Here is a 22,337-nt window from a genome sequence, read left to right on the forward strand (position 1 = left end):
ATGATTTGGGTAGGTGAACAGAGAATTTAGAGGAGTGAATTTATTTCAGTAACTTCATTGCACAGTTCATTTTAATTCAGAAAGCTTTAACTTTGAAAGTGACTTCAACACAGCACCTGTGGCTGTAAAGCAAATGGATTTTGTTACCCCTGACATGAGCATCACTAGTAAGGAACATTTCACTGAGTTTCCACTCACACACATTCAGACAAGTACATTCCTGACTCCAGGTAAGCCATGTATAAGCCCAAAGCTTCAACGTTCTGCATGAAACTAAGGAGACAGAGAAGTTAAAAAAAAAAAAATACAACAAAAACTAGCTAAGGAAATCTATTTATCCTTATCCCCCCTCAACACCTTAACATTTATACCTGCCAGACTAAGCATTTTGGTTTCAAGAAAGCCTGATGTCTCCACAGCATTCAGGGAGAGGAGGAAGAGAAGTGTCAGCTCAGTATGTTCTGGAGAAGCGCTGAAGCACTCTGAGTTCCTCTGTTCTGCCTTACTGTAGAAAAGACTGCTGAGCACCAGGGGAAGATTCTGAGGGTCCAGCTTCAATTAATCAGGGACTCCGATATTTATAAACAGTATTTACATCTTCGTAATGAAGACAACTGCCATTTTATTTACTAAAGTAGAAAAATTTTCTACGTATCAGAACTGCATACATAGTGAACCTCTGTTCCTCTGTTCTCCTGACTATGAGCAACATGAAACTACTTACGGTTACAAACACAGGCTTACATTGAAAACTGAGCTGATTAACTGGGGAGAGGCTGACAGTAAATCATTTCCTCATAGCTCTTTGGAAATTTTCACCAAAGCCTCACAGGACAAATATTATAAGCTTCCTCCTTCTCCTTTCCTCCCCTCCTCATTCACTCCACTTCAGCATTACCCTGTTCATTACAGCTCTGTCCAGGCTGTTATCAGCTGATAACTGATATTATACTTAAGCTGCTCTTTTTCATTCTTGTTGCAACATAAAAAGCTACCAAGAAATGCCACTGAGAGATCAGAATTTTCTAATTCCTGGGTTCTTGAAGAGTGAATCAGAAAAGTGGTAGTCACCCCAAAAACACTGGAAGGACAGCTTTTGTTATCCTGAGGCAGCAGGTCTGGGATAAGCCTGTGGTCATTGTAATCAAACTGCACAGTGTCCTGCAAACTTCATGTCATAGTTAATGCCTTCTCGCCTTTCTTTAAGCTCTAGGAGCTCACTAGAACCCAGAAATACACTCCTCTACACAAATAGCTTAGTTCTGACATATCCCAAGTTCCCAATTCTGCAAGCTTCATAAAAGATTCTTTTTAGGTGTTTTTACTTCTGTTGCCAGATAATTATGGATTCAAAGGCAAAGTATCCATAGACATTTCAATAATTTACCCAAAAATAATCTAAAACAAAGGAGAACATACGAATGAATACAGAGTGATACTATTTGTGTCCAGGATATTTCTGAAATTGTACCAGTGAGTCAGCAAAACAACAGCTTGAATGTTGAAGAAAAGCCACTAGAAACAAAGAAGCAACACTAAAGATAGTCACAAGAACTGACAGTATTTCTCAGAAATATTATAGTATCAACTTGTTTTGTATCAGTCACTCACTCTCAGCAATTTTTAGCTAAACAGGCTTTAGCAAAATCCAAAGGACTGATATGCTGGAAGAAAATGTTATGACTCTGAGATATCATAAATAATACTTTCACAGACACAGACACAGGGCTTAGGTACTTACTCCTTGCCTGTAGTGGAGCTCACTTCACTCTGCATAAAGATAAAAAATCTTCTAGCTCACAAAAATATTCTGTTTTTTAAAGATAAATAAATGAATGAAGTATTTTTTATATTAAATACTTCACTGAAACTCTAGTCAAACTAAAAAATTAAGCCCTCAAACCCTGCCTTAAATAACAGTTCTATATAAAGTAAGCAGGCTGAAACTTCAAGTCCTTATCTTTTTGACAAGGGCACCATGAATTCACAGATATTCAGTATGCTTGTGTTTTAAATGTTTGCTTTAGTTCCTATCTATAACACAGCAACAACAACCTCATCTGTTTCACAAAAGGTGTTGTGTGAATATATTCAAATTTAGGAAAGTTCTATAAAGTGGGCTCAGGAAGAAATTAGTAAACTTAGCATCCTGAGTAGGGTACAAACAGCATGAAGTTAAAAATGCCTGTAGCCAGGCATGAAACCATGAAGTTAGGGAAACATTTTCACCTTTCGTCCACTATGGCCATGGATGAAAGTTCTGTAAGAAGAAAACACGACGAGATTACACAGCTCCTAATCCTACTGACTTCTTGCACTTCGTCCTTCCTCAGGTCCTTTATTCACTCTTTGCCACTTCCATTCAAGCTGCCTCTGGCTCCTATCCTTCCCACCTTCCGTCCAGCCCCATCCTTCCCAACCTGTTCCATCTTCCCCGTGGTCCTCAACCAGACACAGCCTCCTCCGGTGATCAGTCAGTTCCTCCCTATTCAGTTTTCTTTTACTCCCCCTTCTCTCCTTTATGCTCCAAGTTTCCAACTGGCCTTTCATCAAGGTCTACTTGTTACCATGCTTGGTGGTGGGGGTGGAGGGGTCTGCCAGACAAGCTGAGGATACAACAAGATCCTGCCTTCACTTGAGGCACCTGGAATTGCACCGGGGCTGCTTTTGGCTGCTCTGCCTTGAAAACCAAGATCGATAAAAAGGACAAGAACAACACATGCAAATTGAAGACAGAAGACCTTGACACAAAGTAAAACTTGATCTGCAATTTAAATTTGGCCAACAAAAATAGATTTGCACAGTGAAAATGAAAATTCGTCTTTCAGCCACAAGTATCACATGCCAAGTTCCTGATCTAAAGCACCAGAGCATCAGAGTTTCATGCTCTAGAATAAGGCAGGTAGAACTTTTCAAGGACAGAATATTTTTGTCTAGCTCCTTTCTCAAAAATGGTTGAAAAGTTTCAGCCAAAAATAACAGGAGGGAAAAAAAAGAAATAGAAGAAGCCACATTTTAGCAGACAGTTGAATAGCACCATCACAAGCTTCACAAATATTTACTGCTATTTTCTTCTAAAGTATAAATGTTGTTAGCACATTAAAGTAGTCTAAAAATCTCAAAGATACACTGGTTTAAAAGTAAACCTTATAATTTTTCACCACCACTACAATGAGGATTCAGTTCTATTCTGGTATAAAATGTGGCATGAATAGACAAGGAAAAAAATATCTGAACAGTAAGAATGAAAGAGGTACCAGCAAGAAAAGAAAAGAGTTACTAGTTCTTTCATACTAAAAGATGGTTAAAAATAAAAGACAACATATAACTTAAGGGACTTGATGACCATTTCACCTTGCTATCCTAAAATGCATTTTCCCTTGCCTGCTGAAAAGCTTGGGTAATCCAGTTCCAGGTAACCGACTATCATCTACTCAGTTTAAGGCCTCATACGAACTTATGAGTCCTGTTATTTCGTAACACTAAAATAATTTCACTAAGTTCTTTGTCAGCATGAAACCAGAAGCTCATTTCCTCTCCTACCTAAGGTAGTTCCTCAAAACATTTGCCTCTGCTTTAAGGAATTTAAGTTTTCAAAAGCACTTTCAAAGGCTGCACTCAAGTTCAAGATGATGATAAACATCCAACCAAGTTACCAATCCCACTGGATAAAACCCTTATTAATTTGAAGTCTTGAATACTTATGGCCACACAAAACTTTTCACTGTGCCAAGTTGAAGATCTAGTAACATTTATTACGACAGCTGAATTGTAAGACTTCATCCTTTTTTTACAGCCATTGAAATAATTCTTAGAAAGTAATCATTAAAAAATTATTATACAGCCTTTTAATTTCACCTGGACCTTTAATCATAAGGAACCTTTTCTTCACTTGATACTTCCAGAATCTCTCAGCAAAAGGTCTTCTTTATAACAGATTTATGGGGTGAAGTCCAGGTATAACAAACACAGTTTCATATTGGTAAAAAAAAGTATGGGTGTCTAAGCACTAGAGCTTTAAACACAAGGTATCTGCCTTCTTGGATCAGAACCCAAAGATCCAGCAGCTTGCTGTTTAGCTTACAGTGCTAAACAGGCATAACACATCATTTTATTCATAGCTTTACTTACCAAGAACTTATTTTCACACTTATAAAATGGGATCAACTCTGTCCCGCTGCCCACAATGACCTCTGGGTGTCCTGGGGCTCCTGCCAATGGCGTGATCCCACTGCAGTAAGGAAACTGGGACAAGGGCTTTCATTTACTTCTCTGCTCACTTACACCCAAGTAGCTTCAGCAGGAGGGGGCTCCGCAAAGCCTCACTGCCTGTACCACTTTCTCACTTCTCAAGCAACTACAACGGCACTGTAGGCACAGGTGCCAGAAAAAATGCATAAGAATATATAGTTTTGCAGAGGCCTCAGGCTCAGCTGTGCATGGCAGCCCTGGGGCCTCCATTCTAAAGATAAAATATTTCCTGAAAGACTGAAGAACATCAGCATGTGATTTTGTTCCTTCTATAATAAGTAAGAATAACACTTAATTTCATGCTTCCCTTTTCAAGTTCATAAAAGTATGTAAGCCTTCACAGATGCGTAACATTTGCTTTTGGCCCACGTACAAGCAAATGAAACTTCAAATCAGAGAGAAACTTTTTCTGAATATTTTTCCATATATAAAGACAAGCAATTGAAAGAACATGGCAGTTTAATTCCAGACTTTACCAGCTGGCATCAGATATAAATTAAGATCATTAATTTTGGAACAGCAACAAATGCTTAGATTTTGGACAAGTTGGATATTTATTCAGGTCACGGTGAATAAGTAATCAACATTTTTGGATTATTTAGTCAAATAAAAGTCAAAGCACGAAGTGGACAGGAACTGGCACCCATATACTAGACAGACAGTTTTTCTATACATTTTATCAAGCAAACAAACATGCCCTAAGGAATACTGTGAGAAAGTGACTCTTACCAGTATAATTGAGAGCTGTTCGCATTTTGTGACAAACTATCCAAGTAATTTGAATTAATGCCACAATCTGCATACACAAAACGCAAATAATTTTGTCCCAAATCACAAATTATTTTCTATTCTTTGGTTTTTTTCTCATTTGGTGATTTCTCCCCTCAAAAAACGTTTCTCCACGCTAAGGCAGAATCCAAGCCTTCCAAAGGTCTTGTGATTAAATTCATGAGTTTGCATGAAGTGAGAAAGAACAAAGGGAAAATGACAATAGAAATCAAAATTAAGAAAGAAGTTGACTTAATTTTATTTTACTTTGAAAAAGTCAGGAAGAAACTAGGATACCATCAGTCAAGAAGATAAAATAAATGAAGTGATAAGGACTTTTACAGTGTAGGACAGATGCCTCTTGGCAGAAAAATATATTAAAATATTTATGGACAGTGCATTCAAAACATAACAAACATTAAATACTGAAATGTGACACTATGTATGCCAAATAACTAGACTTTTCATCTTAGTGCCATTTTCACTCATTGGAAATCTGATGGGCTGCAGATTGCTTTCTTTATTCTTTCATCTAAAAAATCAAAGTAAACATACAAGTGCCATCTTAATAGTACTGGGAAATTAGGAGTAATATTTTCTTAATTTAATTTAGTCCCCTCCAATTTTTAACAGGCCTCTAAGTTTTTTTAATGCACAGGGGGCTCATAACTCATACAAATCCTACACACATTAGACACTCTTCAGGCCAAAGAATCCCAAGCCAGACAGAGTATAAACATTTTCACCTTATTTCCTTCATGATGGGAGAACATTTGTTTGTACAAGGACCATTGAGCAGCTGTCATCATGTCCCAACAGTGTTGAGTTTTTCTGACAGAATAAAGCAGTGCAATTCAGGGAAGCCCAAGCAGAGACATCAGGCAGCTCTGCTGTCAACTGTATGGGTCATCTTGAAGAGAAAACCATGAGAAACACCTTTTATGGCACATGAGCTCCAACCTCCCCAAAAAGAAAAACAGACTCAAAGGTGACAGAGGAAAAGATCATGACAAGCCATGTGAAAAAAGAAGAATTAGGAGATACAATATTTTATACAGACTGCAAACATACAACTCTATACTGAAGTTTTCATAAATCAAACCAGATCGCTTGTTTCCTAGATGTCTAATCTCTTAGAAAAGCTGGATCTTTCCCAAAGCACATTTGTTTCATGTGAAAGAAATTATAATTTCCCAGACAATATTCAATATTCAGACACTGGCATCTACAGTCCAAAGGCCACAGAGTGAAATGAGGCACCAGGAGGTAGCTGGTGCCCGCTCCGCAGAGATGACAGGCAATTATCACTCATCTGCAAGCTACAACAAGCAGTCTCTTAAAAACATATCTCAAATCCAGGAAGACCACAGGTTTTCCTAACAGCACTGTACCTCCAGAGCCACCTTGCATGTGAGGCAAACCAGATTTTAAAGACTAGGCTCTGACAGAGAAGTTATTCTTCCAGTACTGTCATCTGGCCAAGAGGGAACATGGGTTTGAGTGTGGCCAAAAAGGGATGACAAAAAGAGGTAGGTATAAAATCAAATGCAGTCCTCTACCATACAGGATCTTAATTTTTTTCTCTATTATCCACATGAAATAATATTATTAATTACCTTATAAAGACAGATTTTTCAAAGCTGCAGAAATTAACAGCTAAGAGGTATAGAGGAAAGAAAGGAAAAGAGCTAAATATTGACTAAATGCCTGAGAAATTTAAGGCACATTTTCTGAGCTATTATACACTGAACCCAATTCAGTAACAGCCGAAATCCTCAGGTTCAGGTGTGCCTAAAAGGCTGTGATTCAAGAAAAGACCCTGCTGATTTAACAGCAGCGGTAATGTCTAGTAGTGCTAACAATGCAAGAGTAAAAATATTGAGCATAGAATCTTGGGCAGGAATGAGTAGACGTTATATTCCTCTTCTTGCAATACAGAAACTTATTGAAGCTATGCATGCCAAACATGTCTGTATTACTCAATCAATATTAACTCAGACAATATTTTTTATGGATATTGCACGTAACAACTAAAACTGGTAGAGTCCCTCAAAACTATTATTGCCTAGTGGATTACACATTAGACATGCAGAGATAAAAACAGCTGTCTTATTAATCTAACAATGCAACACTTTGGGTTTTTGTATTGTTCTCATGATGTAAAAGCCTATTACACACTGAAAAAAAACATAGTAAGTTAGACCACGAAAGTGATACATCATTTGTAGAGGGCCAAAGATACCTGTGCAGTTCTTCTCCTTTACTCAACTGATTTCTCCCTCTCTCTCACTTACACACTCTCAAGCATATTTGACACCACCTTGAAAGAACTGCAGTCTTTCAAGTGTCCTGTGTTGCTCTCGATGACAGGTGGGATATGACTTCTTCTAGCAGAGTTACACCGAAACAATCTCATCCAAAATTTTTAAATTGAAAAATAAAATGTTCAGCACTAAGCCCCTCAGACACGCTGAAATAAAGGAAGAACCAAGAAAAACATGACCAAATGATGACCTGGACTAGCACCATATTGTTTGAAACTTTTTGTTTATCCCCACAGCCGAAGGCAATGTGAGAGTTACAACACTTCGATTCGTGCTGAGGTTTGTGCCATGTCTCCTCCTTCTTAATTCTGTCATGGCTGTATCAGGGCTCACTTTGAACCATGCCAGCACCCAACCTACATAAGCCATTTCATGCCAGTGAAGTCAGCAGTACCCAGCAAATGCCCCATGTTCTGATATCATCATGTACACCTCACAGAAGCTGTTTTGCCTACCCAGCAACTTTAGGTTACAGTGTTCAACACCTACCATCTTGTCTAGGGGCTGTGGAAAACAGAGGACTTCTTCCTTCAGTCCAGAACAAATTACAACAGGAAACTTCACTCCTTTGATGAAAACAACATGGCTTTAAATTCAACTAATAAATGAAGTTATAATTGAATAAATAGCTTTTTTTTTTTTTTACCCTTAATCTGGTTAAAGATGCTCAATAATCTTGGAAGGAATGTTCTAACTATATCTATAGTCTTCACGAGAAACTAAGACATACCATGAAATGTGGGCATTATAAAATATAACAGGTAAGAAAACAAAAAATAGCTTGCATCCCTAAATCTAGCCCTGTGAATTTTGTAACACAGCTCCTCTACGAGTAATTTTAATCTGTAGCCAAATAGCTGCAGTTGGTGCTTTAGAAACTGCTTCAGCCTCCTACCTTAGTTATTTATGTCTCTGCTCTCCATAGGTCTTACTGAGACTAAAAAAGTTCTAACATCTAAACTATTCTTTTCTTTGCTTCAGGCTACTATTCCATGCTTTACCACCTTTTGAGAACAAATAATTCCCTTCCTTCATTTATATTGTTACCTTGAAGTTATTTATAGCCAGTGCCCATGTCCCTTGAGCTCTCTGTTATAGGCTATAAATACAGCTCCCTTAATTCCTTTTCATATGTTTTATCCTCTAGTATTTATATCAGATTTGTAATCTTTATATTTTCTTTTCATTTTAAACTCTGGACCACAGCTACAGACAAGATTGCAAATGAGTGGTGAAACAAAAAAAAAATAATTGTTCATTTTAAATATGATCTGTTTATTGTGTAATATGATCTGTAATTGTGAACACACAAGTTAAGATAGAAATGCATAAACTACTGTAATTGCTTTAATCTCTCTATACTTTTAAAATGAGGTATTTTGAATTTAAAACTTCTAATGTTTTGTCTTAGCAAAAATGATTGTAGCCAAATGAGAGCCATGTATGCAATTTAAAAAAAAAACAGGGAAAGAGATATTCTTTCCCCATATGTTCTCTAAGAAACTATATCCCCCATTAACAGCCACATCTGAGCCAATTTTTGTTTAAACTTGAGGGAACAAATCAAGTTTGATGCAAACTGATTTTTTAAGATGCAGTTATGAGCTTTGAATTCTAGTTGCATGCATACTTTGAAATACAAAAGCATAAAAAATTCTTTCAAAGGGTTAACAGGATGGTGACTGAAAAAGGATCTGGATTTTATTGGGGCTGTGACACTTGGTACTAGTGAAGGATCTGGTCCACAGACTTATCTGGACTTGCCAAACGTCCTTCACAAGGTGTCTCACTGGAATTTGTGTCCTGTTCTGTAACTTTATATGAAGTTACAAGAACTCTATAGCTGATCAGAAATGGTTTTAAAGATAAAAAACAGAAGGGAAATACAATATTCTTTTTGAATTTCAGAAAAGGTTGATAGTGCAGTGAAGTAATAGTAATTGCTATTTTAATAGAGGTCTGGAAAGAAGAATAATGGAAAAAAGATTGATTGGGTTAAAACCACAGATGAAACAAATCTCTTCAGGATATTTCATGGAAGGCTCTGAGGAATGCCAGAGGTCCTAATAAAGCTTTGTGATAGGGAAACAAAATACAAGAGTTCACTCATTTTTTGCATGTGCATAGTCATTTCTGCTGGGACAAATGGGCGGAATATGCCTTACTGTGCCTCATTAACCTTAATGTAACCTTAAAAACAGACCGCTGCCATTGCAGACAGCTCAGTGACAACATGTGGTCAATGTACAGCGAGATCCAAAACTGAAAAGTGCTGAAAGCAGGATAAAAGTAAGTTTTCATATTCATCAATGAGGCTTTGTCATCGGAAATATTCCAGTTCTGTTCTCCCATCTCGAAGGGAACCGTGTCAGAAACAGGAAAACACTAATTGGATTTAAGATGATTAAGAGCTTGGGAAGACTTCCATAAGTAGAAAGAGTCTGATTTTCATTTGCGCTACTATGCTTTTTTTGCATGGAATGCATACTATTTATATCCACCTAAGCATCCATCCATCTACATTGGAAGAGGAAAACCATATTATAAATGAGAATTATTTGCATAACTACAGGCCTTCTGGGGAGTGCAAGTAAGGGTTACATAAAAACAAAGTAGATTTAGTGCCAAAATGTAAGATTAATATAGACAGCCTTCCTCCTGCAGAAATTAACTAGTCTTTCAGGTAGACTTTATAATTGCATTCAGGATCATGAATTTTAAGCATCTGAAAGTGTTATCTAAGGAGAAAGATGAGTTTTCTTCTCTCCACTGAGGATTTGGACAATTAGTCAAATACCACCTCCTGAGAGCTGGACACAACATGTTATTTCCTACAACACTGTCACTAACTATTGCTTCTAAGTTCTCCATTCTGTCCCACTGGGGACAGAGTTTGTGGCTGTCACCAGCTCAAATGTGCAGACTTTCACAGCAAAGCAACAGCAGTGAAAAATTTCTCTCCTTTCAGATCTGGCATCTTCTGCTTTGGCTGTTACCGTGGAGAGCACAGTCGTTTTGAAGGGTTCTGATCCAAAAAGTGTCTGTACAGCCTTGTGCCAGCCACAGGACTCAAACTGTGCCTTCAGCTTGAAGCTGCACTCAGTAAGAAATTTATAGCAACAACTGGGAAAATTATATGGTCCTTCTGATCGGCATTTGCTAACATGCCAGCATGTCAGTCAGTTATTTTATGGTTTTGGTTTACATTGGGAAGTATTTGATAACAGTACCAAAGTAGCGACCAGGATACAGGATCACATGAAGGAAAATTCCTTCTCCCATAACTTGAATTCTACTGATTTCCAGATTGTCTAGGAAGTCTAAGAACATACCAAAGTACACTTAGGTTACAAAACTAGAGGATAGGGAGGACTACAGTAGGAGAATGCTTGGCAAAACATTTTCTCCACAAATAAAGAATGTACCAGGAATTGAATGCAAGAGCCAGGAAGGCCTTCCTGGAATAGGCACTGTACCAGTACTGATACAGCTTTGAGATGAAGACAGATACTGGTTCCAGTACGTTCAGTTTTGGTGCAAGGTCAACAGAGATATAATACTCTACTTAATGCAAAACAATGGACATTCTTAGGGTATTTTCCTTTCACATTAACAGATAAAATGTGGCCTGTGGATGATGAAAGGTAAATTATTGACAGCTTCACAGGGACAGAATTAGCATAAATTATACTTAATGTTAAAGTGCTGTGTAGTTCACTGGAGTTTAACAAAGGTGCTAATTAAGTGTGAAATTTTAGGCTCTGTCCTGTGAAATGTTGAGAGAAGCAAGGTGAAACCTGCAGACGATTTCCCAGGCAGCAGTTTAATGTATTTTGGGGCCACCAGCTAAAACAGAGGAATGGCTGTGCCTCCCTTCCCCACGGGCAGCCCCTCTGACTCCAAAGATGCTGCCCTCCTTCCCCATACTGCAGTGGCACGGGGGCCTGGGGGTCATGTTTTAACCAAGATGAGCTCTTCATTCCACCAGCCCCAATGGACACATGAATACCTGTGCTGGTTCAAGTGGTGGGACTTGTTCAGAAGACCGAGGGTCCAGCAGAAAGGAAGAAAGGAATAGTGCAGATTTCTCCGCTCACTCATGACATTCTGACTCTGCAGGACAGCACTACAGACTATTTGGCTGCTAATGTTTTAAAACTGACCATGCACCTAGATCTCCTAATCACTACCAGAACAGAGCTGCAATAGTATTCCCTAGAAAAAATAACAAAGACAGGTCCTTAAGAATGAGCTTCTGAGGTCCTGGGAACAAACGTGCTGCTGCACACCTTCAGGTATCTGCAGATGGAGAATGGCAGACACATGAGGAGGTTCACGGAATGTGCATCTGCCTCCGGTGGGCTACTAGGCCTGCAGAAGGAAAAATACTGTGCCTCAGGCACTCATTCAAGCCTGCTTCAACTAACTTGTTAAACCCAGAGTTCCCAAAATTTCTGACAGGTTTTAATATAGACATGCCAGAGTGTCCTCTGGAGGAGAGGCAGAGTAAGACTGCTGATAAGGCAATACATATACATCTTTGCAAATGCATACCAGTGACAAGTAGATATGTATGATCAGTAACCAGAGAGAGACTTTTTTTTTTAGATGAGGTTTAAAATTTTTAGCCCAAAGGTAATTATTTTCTAAATATTCCTATTTCTAATCATATTTTCTAAACAAAATAGCTGTGTCAGTATTAGTATCTTTAATCATCCATAGCATCACCATTACTTAATTCAGCTACATTAGCATTCCTTCTTTATTTCTCTGCCTATGTCCCTTTGACTTTGGCATTTGTAATTTCCCTTCTTAATAAGTTCTCCAGATGCCCCACTATCACCCTGTACACACTGGCTCAAGAAGAAAAAAACCCAAACAAACCAGAAAATCAGCACGGAGCTCAGAAAATTGCCTACTAGGTCAAGCAGAAAAGGCAAGACAGGAATGGTGCAGCTGTCACAGGGATGGAAGTTCATGGCAAAGCTCTGCTGAGATTCCTCTGCAGGTTCTCCAGGAAAGCTGAGCTACATTTGGAGGGAAGCAGTTCGGGATGGTGAGATGCAGCAGAATTTGCACTGTGTGCATAAACAAAATCTGTGTCCTACACCTCTTCCTCTCACACACCTCACTCTCAGACCAAGAAAAGAGAAAAAGAATCTCTACAGTGGCAAGAGAAATCACTGAATACTAGCTCATGTGTCATTACAAGAGTAACACAGCCCTGGGTTGTTTTTAACAACTCTTGTTGATTCTAAAATATTCATACTTTCCCATATATTCTTCATGACAGCATTAGAGATTTCTTTTACAGAAACTTCTCTCATTTTAGTTGATTTCTTTCTTAACTGTTTTCAACCATATTTTTCCGGTGTTCATGGACAGTTAGAACTGTGCTTCAAAATCCCCTGGTTTCCACCTCCCACATAGTTCTCTTACATCTTCAGAGCCTTTCCCACTCTCCCTCACAACAGCATTTTAACATAGGAAGTGCTTGTATAGCTCATTTCTGCCCTACTACTCCATTTATAAAATTCTCTCATAACTTCTTCAAACCTTCCTTTTCTGCCGGTCTTTCTTCCACACTACTTGAGAAAACCTAGTTAAAACTTACTGTATCCTATGGAATTATTATTGTGATAACTACTGACAATACTTAATAGAAACAATAGAGTAAAACTTTCTCGTTCCTCTGAAATAGATCCTGTAGGAAGAACAGTGACAGCAAATAAAAGGATATTAACTCTCTGATGTGAGCATGGGAATAAGTGGATGTCTCTCTGGAGCCTGGAACAGTTTTGAGCATATGCATGACACAGGTTGGACAGCTACTAGACCAGGGTAAAATGCTCTCCTAAATTTAGGTCCCACTAGATTTCAGCAGCTGCTGTGCAAAGATTTTGAGGATGAGCCTCTTGAAGCATCCTAGGAATTTTTATATAGTCCTTTAACATTATGTGCCTACGTGAAATAAAAATATGTTAATATAAAGACAGCATAAATACAAATACTGATGATTTTCCTTTTGCTATTTCTAAAACCATTCTGTGCCTCATACTAATTCCATCACTATTTATGTCAGCATAAAATTTCAAAAAATCTAGGTATTTTACTTTATGATTCTTTGTGATACTGCAATACATATATTCTTTTAAGCACTTCACAACTTCAAGGTCAAATTCAAATTAGAATATAAAAAAATGGAAGAGTCTAGGAGATTTACATTTTTGTGTCTGCGAAAAAAGACTTCACAAGGCTTAAGATTTTAAACCAGGATGTTTATCTAGAGATCAAGCAAGTAGATGTAGAGAAATAAGAACTTACTGTCTCTGCAAAAAATGGAGTTATGACAGATAAATGAAAAGGCCAACACTAACATTTTACAAAATTAGTTCCAAATTCCAGAAAGAGTCTCTATGTAAAATTATGCACTAACAGTCTGTTTTCCCTGCTCTCTCTCATATTGTTACTGCACAACACCAACAAGGTGGTGGCCTTGGGCACCAAGAACGAAAAAGGAAACTTGGATTAAGAACAGAACAATTGGGGGAAATTATTAAATTAACATTAAGCCTGCTCATTATTCCATTCCAGACTTCACTGAAATTGAATAACTGTGGTTCCTCCCTGTGGCATGCATACCTTCAACCACAGGGATCATGAAAGAGGAACAATAGTCTTTGATTGTATAAACATGATTTATATATTTAGCATTTTCAAAAGTTCATTCTGTTACTTCTCTTGTCTCCCTTTGATGATAATGAGTCTTATAACCAGAAAGAACGTGTTATCATTAGAATAAAGCAACCTGCATTGCTAGCACATTCATATGCAAAAGGTTTGAATTCTTGGAGCTCACTGTGTTTGTATATTTCACAAGCTGGAAGGAGTTTACAACCATAAGACAACGAACAAAAAAACAGATGTGTTGGTGGCTATGCTCAGATTATACTAAATGCCAAAGTACCTTTACAGTCATGTACACAACTGCCAGGCTAACAAAAAAAAATAAAATGAACTGCTTATTATATAATGGGAGTTAAACTAGCACCATATCATTCAACCATGCAGAGGCTTCCACCGATTTTTCAAGCCTTTTTACACCAGTAACATTTTAAAGTAGAACAATTCAGGTGCCCTCTGATTACACACAAAGACAGAAGCATGCCATTTATTTAGAGCAGAAAGCTAAAAGAGATGGAATTCATTAGATAATTATAATACATTAATATTTCCCTATTTTGTCAGCTGCCTGCTTCCTGAGCAACAACTGCAGGCAGAGGCTGCACTGACACCCAGCTGAAGATGTGCTACTTTCCTATTTTTGCTGCTCTTTACTAAACTGCCACTAAAAGCTAAAAGCTTCTTCCCAGCTGTACACATACAAACACAAAGATCCCAGTGAACTTCTTTAGGAGAGAATGAGCCTCACTGTGTTCTTAAACAACAACTTGCTTTAGGTTTAAAGTTTTTCTACTGAGCAGAAATGTTTGTGCAGCAATCACGAAGAACACTTTACTAAAAATTTGTCAATTTGCTGAAGCTTTCTGTTATGTCTTGTGAAAATCACATAGAAGGCTACTTGTACAGCAGACATCACTTTTATGTAACAAAAGTAGACGGGTCCATTTTGGAGGAGCTTTGTGCATATGTGACATGTTCACACTGAACAGGGAGCTTGACAGAGCCGACCTCTAAAAATAGCACCTGGTTATCCTTGTTCTCATCAGCAGCCACAACCCCATCTCAGCTCTGTCATTTGGTGCATCAATCTGGCACCCCTCTCCCTCCTCCAGAACAGACAGAAGCAGTGGTACCCTGAGGTATCTTGTTTTAGGAGAGGTAAGATGTTTGCATCTGCTGCAAGCACACATTTTAAACAATATCCCTGCCCCTCAGCAGGCAGTTATCATGTTGTTTTGGCAGCAGGAAGGAATCTGTGGTTTTTCTTGAATGTTGCTCTTCTTTATTTAAACTACCAGAAATAAAGTAAAAATGACAGAATGCTCTGTCTATAAATAATCATTCCGGTGTACAGTTATATTAGGAGGTAACTCAGATGGCATGATAACGCCTAACAGGCTAATCTTAGACCTGTAATGCCATAAGATGAAAATAACTAGGCTAAGAATAACTGACCCAGAGGAGTCAGCCTGTTAAAGAGATCCACAGAACAGAGCATTTTCGATTTTCATGTGTTTAACAATAATATCTGCCGATTGGTTTTTCTGTGATATTTTGTATTGTACCCAACATATGAAACTCTACCCCCAGCAGTAGCTGGGAAAGGTTAAAATGCAACAACATGTGAAATCTCCCTCCTCATCAACACCAAAACCTGAAATGAATGTGCATATTTTGCAGCCTATCTATCTATTCTGCTTTCTCCCAGCTTTTGGTTTTTCTGCAAAGGCAGTGCAGAAGAGAGGGGCTGGGCAGTCAGCACAGAAACATGGGTCTGATTAAAGCCCTGGCAGCAGAAGGGTTACAAGCATTCCACATATTGAGTGCAAACCTTAATGAAGGAAATGCATTCTGTACACAGTTTTATAGAAGGGAAGAGTGACTGGAACTGTGTGTTTGAGTGCAGGGCAAACCAATACATGTTATAAAGCTGAACAGCTAAAGCAATAAATGACTGAAGTAAAAAGCTGTTTTCCAATAGAGAGATTTAATTCAACACACTGAAGAGAGGGGAGCTAGTGTCCTAGCACCAGTACTAGAGAACCTCTGTGCTAAATGCAGCATTTAATGGCCTCTGAAAAGCACTGAAAGAGGTTTTGAAGTAATGTTTTGCATAGATTTTTATTTACTTTCCAGCTCTTCTAACTTGCTATTCTTGTCAATCTTGTACTTTGAATTTCAGGCTTTTCTCAGAACCTATAAATATACCTCCTAGTACAATCTCAACATATAAATATACCTCCTAATACAAAGCAAGACCATCAGGTAACCACACAGCATCAGAAGCTGTGACTGGAATAAAAAGGAAAAAAAAAACCAAAAGAAGGAAAAGGCAATGTTATAGCATAAGATGTTACAGCATTAGACACATGGAATGTGCAGCATCGGTCTATATTCAATGTCATCTCAAAACATAAAACAGAAAAAGCAGCTTCATTCCATTTTACCATGTTTTTGTTCAACTGAATTGATAACCAAAGTTTTCTCCAGCATACACTGCAGGGCAGAACCTCTACTCAAACTCAGTGAGATTTTAACTGCGTAAGACCTGCAGGTCTGTGTTGCTTGTTTCTTCTCATTGTATTAACTGTATACGGCTAAGGCCTTACACTTCCCTAACAATTAGTTCGAATACTTCTGCTACTACTATGAAGAGCCAGATTGTTGTACCTCACCTTTACAACACGCATTGAAAAAGCCAGTCCGGTTGTTATCCAGGACTTCCCTATTCTGAATTTCCACACTCAATTTTTTCATTACTCTGAAGAGAACCACAAAGCTCAGCGCATTTATTCTCATTCTTTCTGCTCTCTCCGATGCCTGAGATACCACAAATGAAACATTTGGTACCTGTAAGGAGTTTATGTTACCTGATTGAGATATGCCAATATGTCAAGTTTTTCATGAGTATCAGAGCAAACTTTAAAAGAACTTGCTTTCTGCCGGTTCCCCACAAGAAAAAGTGAGCACGTGAAGGTTTTGTTCAGAGAAAAAAAATAATAAAAAAAAAAAAATTAGGAGAGCAAACACCAAAGAACTTTCCCTGAAGGCAATACAAATCCATGTGTAAAGCAAACCACGTGTATACAAGGTCATGCAGACACATGATAGAGACAACACACAAGACAAACTGTGCACACTGGGGTTTGCTGAGGGAAGATCGCTCATGAGGACCTGTCAACCCACGTACAGCACGATGCGTGCAGCAGTAATTCTGTCATTTATATTCAAGTGACACAGTTACATTTCCTGACTGGTGCAGAGAATAAGCACTCACTACATCCACTTGTGAGACTTGTGAAATCAAAGGTATTTCACAAGCCTGTAGGTAGGTGAAGCCAATCAAATTAATCCTTCTGAACCACTATATTCCCTCTAGACTAGTTTTGCTCTATCGATTCCAGATCCTGACAGGTATCATTTACTGTGTTTCACAGAAGGATTAGCTGACATAAGCAGGATTGTGTAACTTGCTCAGGTCACCTGTCAACTCATTGACAAGCCAAGCTTTAAGCTCACAATCTCCTTGAACTCTTGATTTTTTAACACAACAGCTTTGGGCAGGAAGCAGAGGATGCCTTATCCAATAACAACTAAGGAGGAATTCAGGCAGGGTACTACAAGGCTGTACACCAAGGTATGGCCAGTGGAGAAGACTTAACAACCTTACCCTTTGAAAAACCACTACTGTATATTAAACCACCAAAATTTGGCATATACTTCCTAAAGTCTCACATCTACAGATACACGGACTGGGTGCGTCCTTCCTTCTCCTTCACACAACTACTATGTTTGAGAAATGTAGTTTTACATTGGTTATTTATTAACTACATTTTAATGAGTGTTTTTCCCATGGACTGTGCTGCACCAAATGCTTTTTTTCAAGGACTTACAGTTTATTACCTGTACTGTGGAAAGATCAGAGGCCGGCTGAATTTTAGTATCCACTGTGGTATTGCACACACATGGAAATTGAGTCTTTTTGTGTAAAGTAAAAGGGACAGAATAAATAATAATTCCAGCTGAATAAGAGGCTTTAGACCCCAGATTTATTTTGTAAATGTGAAATTAAAGTAAATATGGTATCAAATAAGAATACATCAATATCATTTTCTCAAATAAAGATGGACAGCACTTGCTGCTGCATTTTAGAGCAGCAGTACCATATGGGAGAATTTAGCTTAGTCTTCTCAAGATAGCTGAAACTGCTCTCTGCAGTAAGGTGTAGGTGTCTGTAAATTACACAGCTTCTTGAGTCAGCGCCGATCTAGATTGCTCCATTCATAATTAGACTTTTGATTGGTACCTATCCAGATCATCTCATTCATAGTATGACTTACAAGCAAGGATGAAGACAGACAGGCAAAGCAGTAACTGAGGGAGAACTGATTCTCATCACAGAAGTATTTCTTACGTCTGCTCCTGTCAGAAATTTCTTAGACATTTTGCTTTTCAAATCCAGTCCATCGACCAGTGAACCTGTCCTCTTTGGGGATCTCTCCAGCCCAGTTTGAAAGCAGTTGCATAATACATGTGCATTGTATCTGGATACCAGCAAACCTAAATATCTGGCTGTTGTTGGCTGGTTTAGGTTATTATTGAAGTCTTTGGAGCAAGCACATCAACGGTGCAAAGCACAAATGTTCAGGGATCTGTTATTTTCTTAACTACATGCAATTTTTTGACCTGAGTGTAAGTCACAAACATTTAAGCAAAGATAACTTTAAAGTAAGGGCACTGTGAAAAAGAAAATTAAAAATGACAGTTTCTGGCTTCTCCAAATGATGGTGCATACTGCCATATCCTAGCTATTTCTTTCTTCCCTATCTGCATCATAAATGGAAACAATGAAAAGTTACCAGAAATGATCCTGCAAGATGCTGAACTTGAGGGAGCTGAAAGTAACCAAGAACAGCACCAGGCTTTGAGAGAAACCTGTGATATGAACTGAAACTGCAGACTATGAATAATGTCAACTACTTGCAGCCTAGTTGTAAAGGCCAACTGAAACACAGAGCAATATTTTATGTTCCACAGAATATGTGTATATGTGTGTGTGTGTGTATATATATATATATGTGTGTGTGTGTGTGTGTGTGTGTATATGTATATATACTTAAACATCTTTTATTTGGGTAATGTTCTTGAATAAGCTTTTGTGGGGATTATTTTTAGTTTAAAACCCTCCTTTACTCTACTTGGCACTATAGGGGAAATTGTGTATGGTATATGGACTCACCTAATGTACTATCAGATAAAAATCAACGATTACACGATATTCTTATTTCCAGTGAAGACAAGCAGAGCTATAAACTTACAGAAAATCCTTTTCTTGAGCTTCAAGTGAAAAAAATGCTATTATATTAGTTGGCAGTTAGAGGGTATCACACTGAGATTAAACCCCCCATATTTTCACTTGTGAACCATTAATTTCAACTTGACTTAGTACTAAAACAACAACAACAACAACAAAAAAGCCAATCAGGAGGGAGAGGACACAATCAGCCTTATCTGTAACCAGTTTAAAAGCACTGGACACCTGTTGAGCTGTTCAGGAAAATTAAGGAAGTGCAATAAAGGAAAGCAACAATTCTTGAACAAGAGATTGACACTGTAGATGGCTTTGCAGAAGAACCGTAATTTTTCAGGAAAACTTTTGCTCTTACCCACTGTCTTTGCTAGAGCTTCGCTGTTCATATTTATAAATGTGCCTTCACCTGATTTGTGTCCCTGACAAAGGAGCTCAAACTGGGGATCAACAATCTAAAATTGTATGTAAGAAAAGAGCACAAGTAAAACTTTTAGGTCTTTTTCTACAAAGCAAGAAAATAAACAGTTTTTAAAAAGCAAACAATCATAGGCTCAACAGGTGTACCAAAACACAGGTAATATGTGAAGAGATGTATGGTCTACACACATAATTACCTTTCAAAATTGAAGTCAGTCAAGTTTTGGAGAAAAAAAAAAAAAAAAAAAAAAAAAAAAAGGGGGGGGCACAAACTAAGACTAAAATACATGCAAACAATTCACCCTGCATTCCACATATGGATCTTCTATAAAAATAACACTCTCTGAAAAACAAAGTCAGAAACCTAGGTTTAAATAGATACAAAATGAAAAACACTGTAAAAACACTGTGCCTCAACAGACAAGAGTTTCATCCTAGTGAAAACTGAACTGGAATTAACAGACTTTAAGACAGAATAGGCAAGAGTAGACAACCTGAAATGTTGACATTTATAGGCAATCTAAATTGAATGGCAACAATTTTTCCAAGTTAATTTAACTCAGTAGCAGGTCCCACACATAGCTAGGAAAGAAGCTAGAAAACACAGCTGGAAATATATGAGGAAATGTGCAATGTTCTTTCTGGGCAGCTTTGAAATACCTTCATGAAATAACACATCCAATTTACATCTCAGTGAGTCATTACACGTAACTAGCATTGCCAGGTTCACAAATATTTTTAAAGGAACAAAACCATGCAGTTTAAATACATTTTGCAGCAGCACTGTAATGAAAAGAGAAAGGGATTGGTATTGAACTCCCTTCATATGCAAACTAGAGAAAAGGAAACTCACAGAAAGAGCAAACCCTGTTTACAGTAGACGTATGACTAGAATTGCTTATGAGGGCTCTAAATGCAGCCTCCTGCCAAGGTCTGGCTGAGGAAGCCTCTTCCTGTGAACAAGCCTGTACCATGAGCCCCCTTTTCCAATCACGCAACAAAACAAACAAGGAAACCCAAACTCGACTTCAGTTTGTGAGCATTTTGCTGCGTCTGGAAAGCAGCAGACCAAAGGAGACAAACTCCTCGCAAAAGCAGCAGCTGCTATCTAAAATACCACCGGAATTACACAATAACAACTTAGATAAAGCCCACAAAAACAAAGTCGCTTCTTGAAAGGAAGGGTGTTTTCTTGCCATGCTAGGCTGTATGTTCCCGGTCAGCCACTCAAGTCTAAGGCACGGAGCTGTCTCTTACCTGAGCTGATCATACTGTGCATTCTTTGCTGAGCCAAGAGCTGTTCACGTCCAGAAACCCCATCTGAGGAAAAACACGATTCACTCTCGTAAATTGTCTGCAGCATATTCCAACTGGTCTGCACTTCAGCTACACAAGAGATTCATCACTGCACTTGCACACGGGCGTCGGGCACGACCCTCTGCGGTCCTACCTCCTCCAGCGAGGGTTGTAAGATAATACGCTTCGGCAATTAGCAGTGTTTGAGCGTTTGCACCAGTATCTGTGAGGAGAGGGAGACAGCCCGAGTGCAGGGTGGCAGCCCCCGCCCGCAGGAAGGGAGCGCTGGGCGTGCGGGCGGTGCGCGCCGCCGACTTCGGGCGGCTGCGCTGGGGCAGCCAGCGGCAGGTGGAGGAAGAAATGAGGCTATCTCTGCGCCCTGGGCTTCCTGGCAGGGCGGGGGGAACTGCTCTAGCAAACCACCGACCCGAGCGAGCCACCTTTCCAGGGGAGTCGCGGAGGGTTTAACCGAGCTGACCCCAGCCCAGCCCGCTGCCGTGCCCGTCCCGCTCCGCTGCCGGCCCGCTGTCCCTCGGCCAGGCGGCTGGGAGAAGTTGGCGGGAGCGGCAGCGAGACCTCATTTGCATCTGAATTGACACCCTCGTGGCCCAGCGGCGGCAGAAATAGAACAATGGCCGGCCTGAGCCAAAAATAGGTCAAGCATGGCCGGGTGATTGGAGCCTGCATTAATGCGTTTAAAAATACCACAGCAAACACAGCTGTCCAGTCTCTGTCTTTCAAACCCGCCCGTCCTCCGAGCTCACTGAACCCCGTCCCCGGCCCGGCCCGTGTCAGTGGGGACACGCCAGGGGGGAGCAGGCAAGGCTGCAGCGGGACAGGGACGGTCCTGAACCGGGACTTGCGCCCCTCTCCCTCCTCACCCTCCCCCGGGGCCTGTTTTGTGAGAAGAGAGCAAAACGCCACGGCCCCTGTCTGTGTCGGTCCCAAAATAACGCGGGGAGGTTTTGCTGGCGGTGTGGTTTCTGCCTCGCCCACGCGCAGCCATCCTGCTGTTCTATTTTTGCTGCCCGTTTCTCTGGCTACGCCAGCGTTGGCTCCGGCGGCGGGGCCGGGCGGCCGCCAGCGCCCTGCGGGCCGGGGGGAGCGGGGCAGCGGGGACCCGGCGCGGGGCGGGCAGCGAGGGCAGCCTGTCCCCGTTCAGCAGCCTTCGCCTAATGCCTGTACTAAGTCACCGGTTGTGGCACTGCGTGTTACACGCGCTTACCGACTATGCACTATTTGGTTGAGAGGGGCTGAGTAGTTCACACTTATTTTTACAAGCATTA

General features: G+C 39.6%; 1 protein-coding gene across 4 annotated transcripts in view; it reads right to left on the bottom strand.

Annotated features, from left to right (window-relative positions):
• HDAC9 (histone deacetylase 9) overlaps positions 1-21,952 on the bottom strand; it is a 278,167-nt gene extending 256,215 nt beyond the window's left edge. The window contains exons 1-2 of one of the 4 annotated variants that reach the window (XM_063411127.1): positions 21,492-21,952; positions 21,013-21,075 (exon numbers count right to left, since the gene is read on the bottom strand). In XM_063411127.1, the coding sequence (XP_063267197.1) occupies positions 21,013-21,075; positions 21,492-21,738 (310 nt within the window). In that variant the 5' untranslated portion in view covers positions 21,739-21,952. Of the gene's footprint in view, positions 1-21,012; positions 21,093-21,491 lie in introns of those variants that run through there. The other 3 variants (XM_063411115.1, XM_063411110.1, XM_063411120.1) reach the window with 3 other exon arrangements.
• Positions 21,953-22,337: the final 385 nt, after the last annotated feature.

This window comes from Prinia subflava, chromosome 1, assembly GCF_021018805.1.
Source record: "Prinia subflava isolate CZ2003 ecotype Zambia chromosome 1, Cam_Psub_1.2, whole genome shotgun sequence".
NCBI classification, from domain to species: Eukaryota; Metazoa; Chordata; class Aves; order Passeriformes; family Cisticolidae; genus Prinia; species Prinia subflava.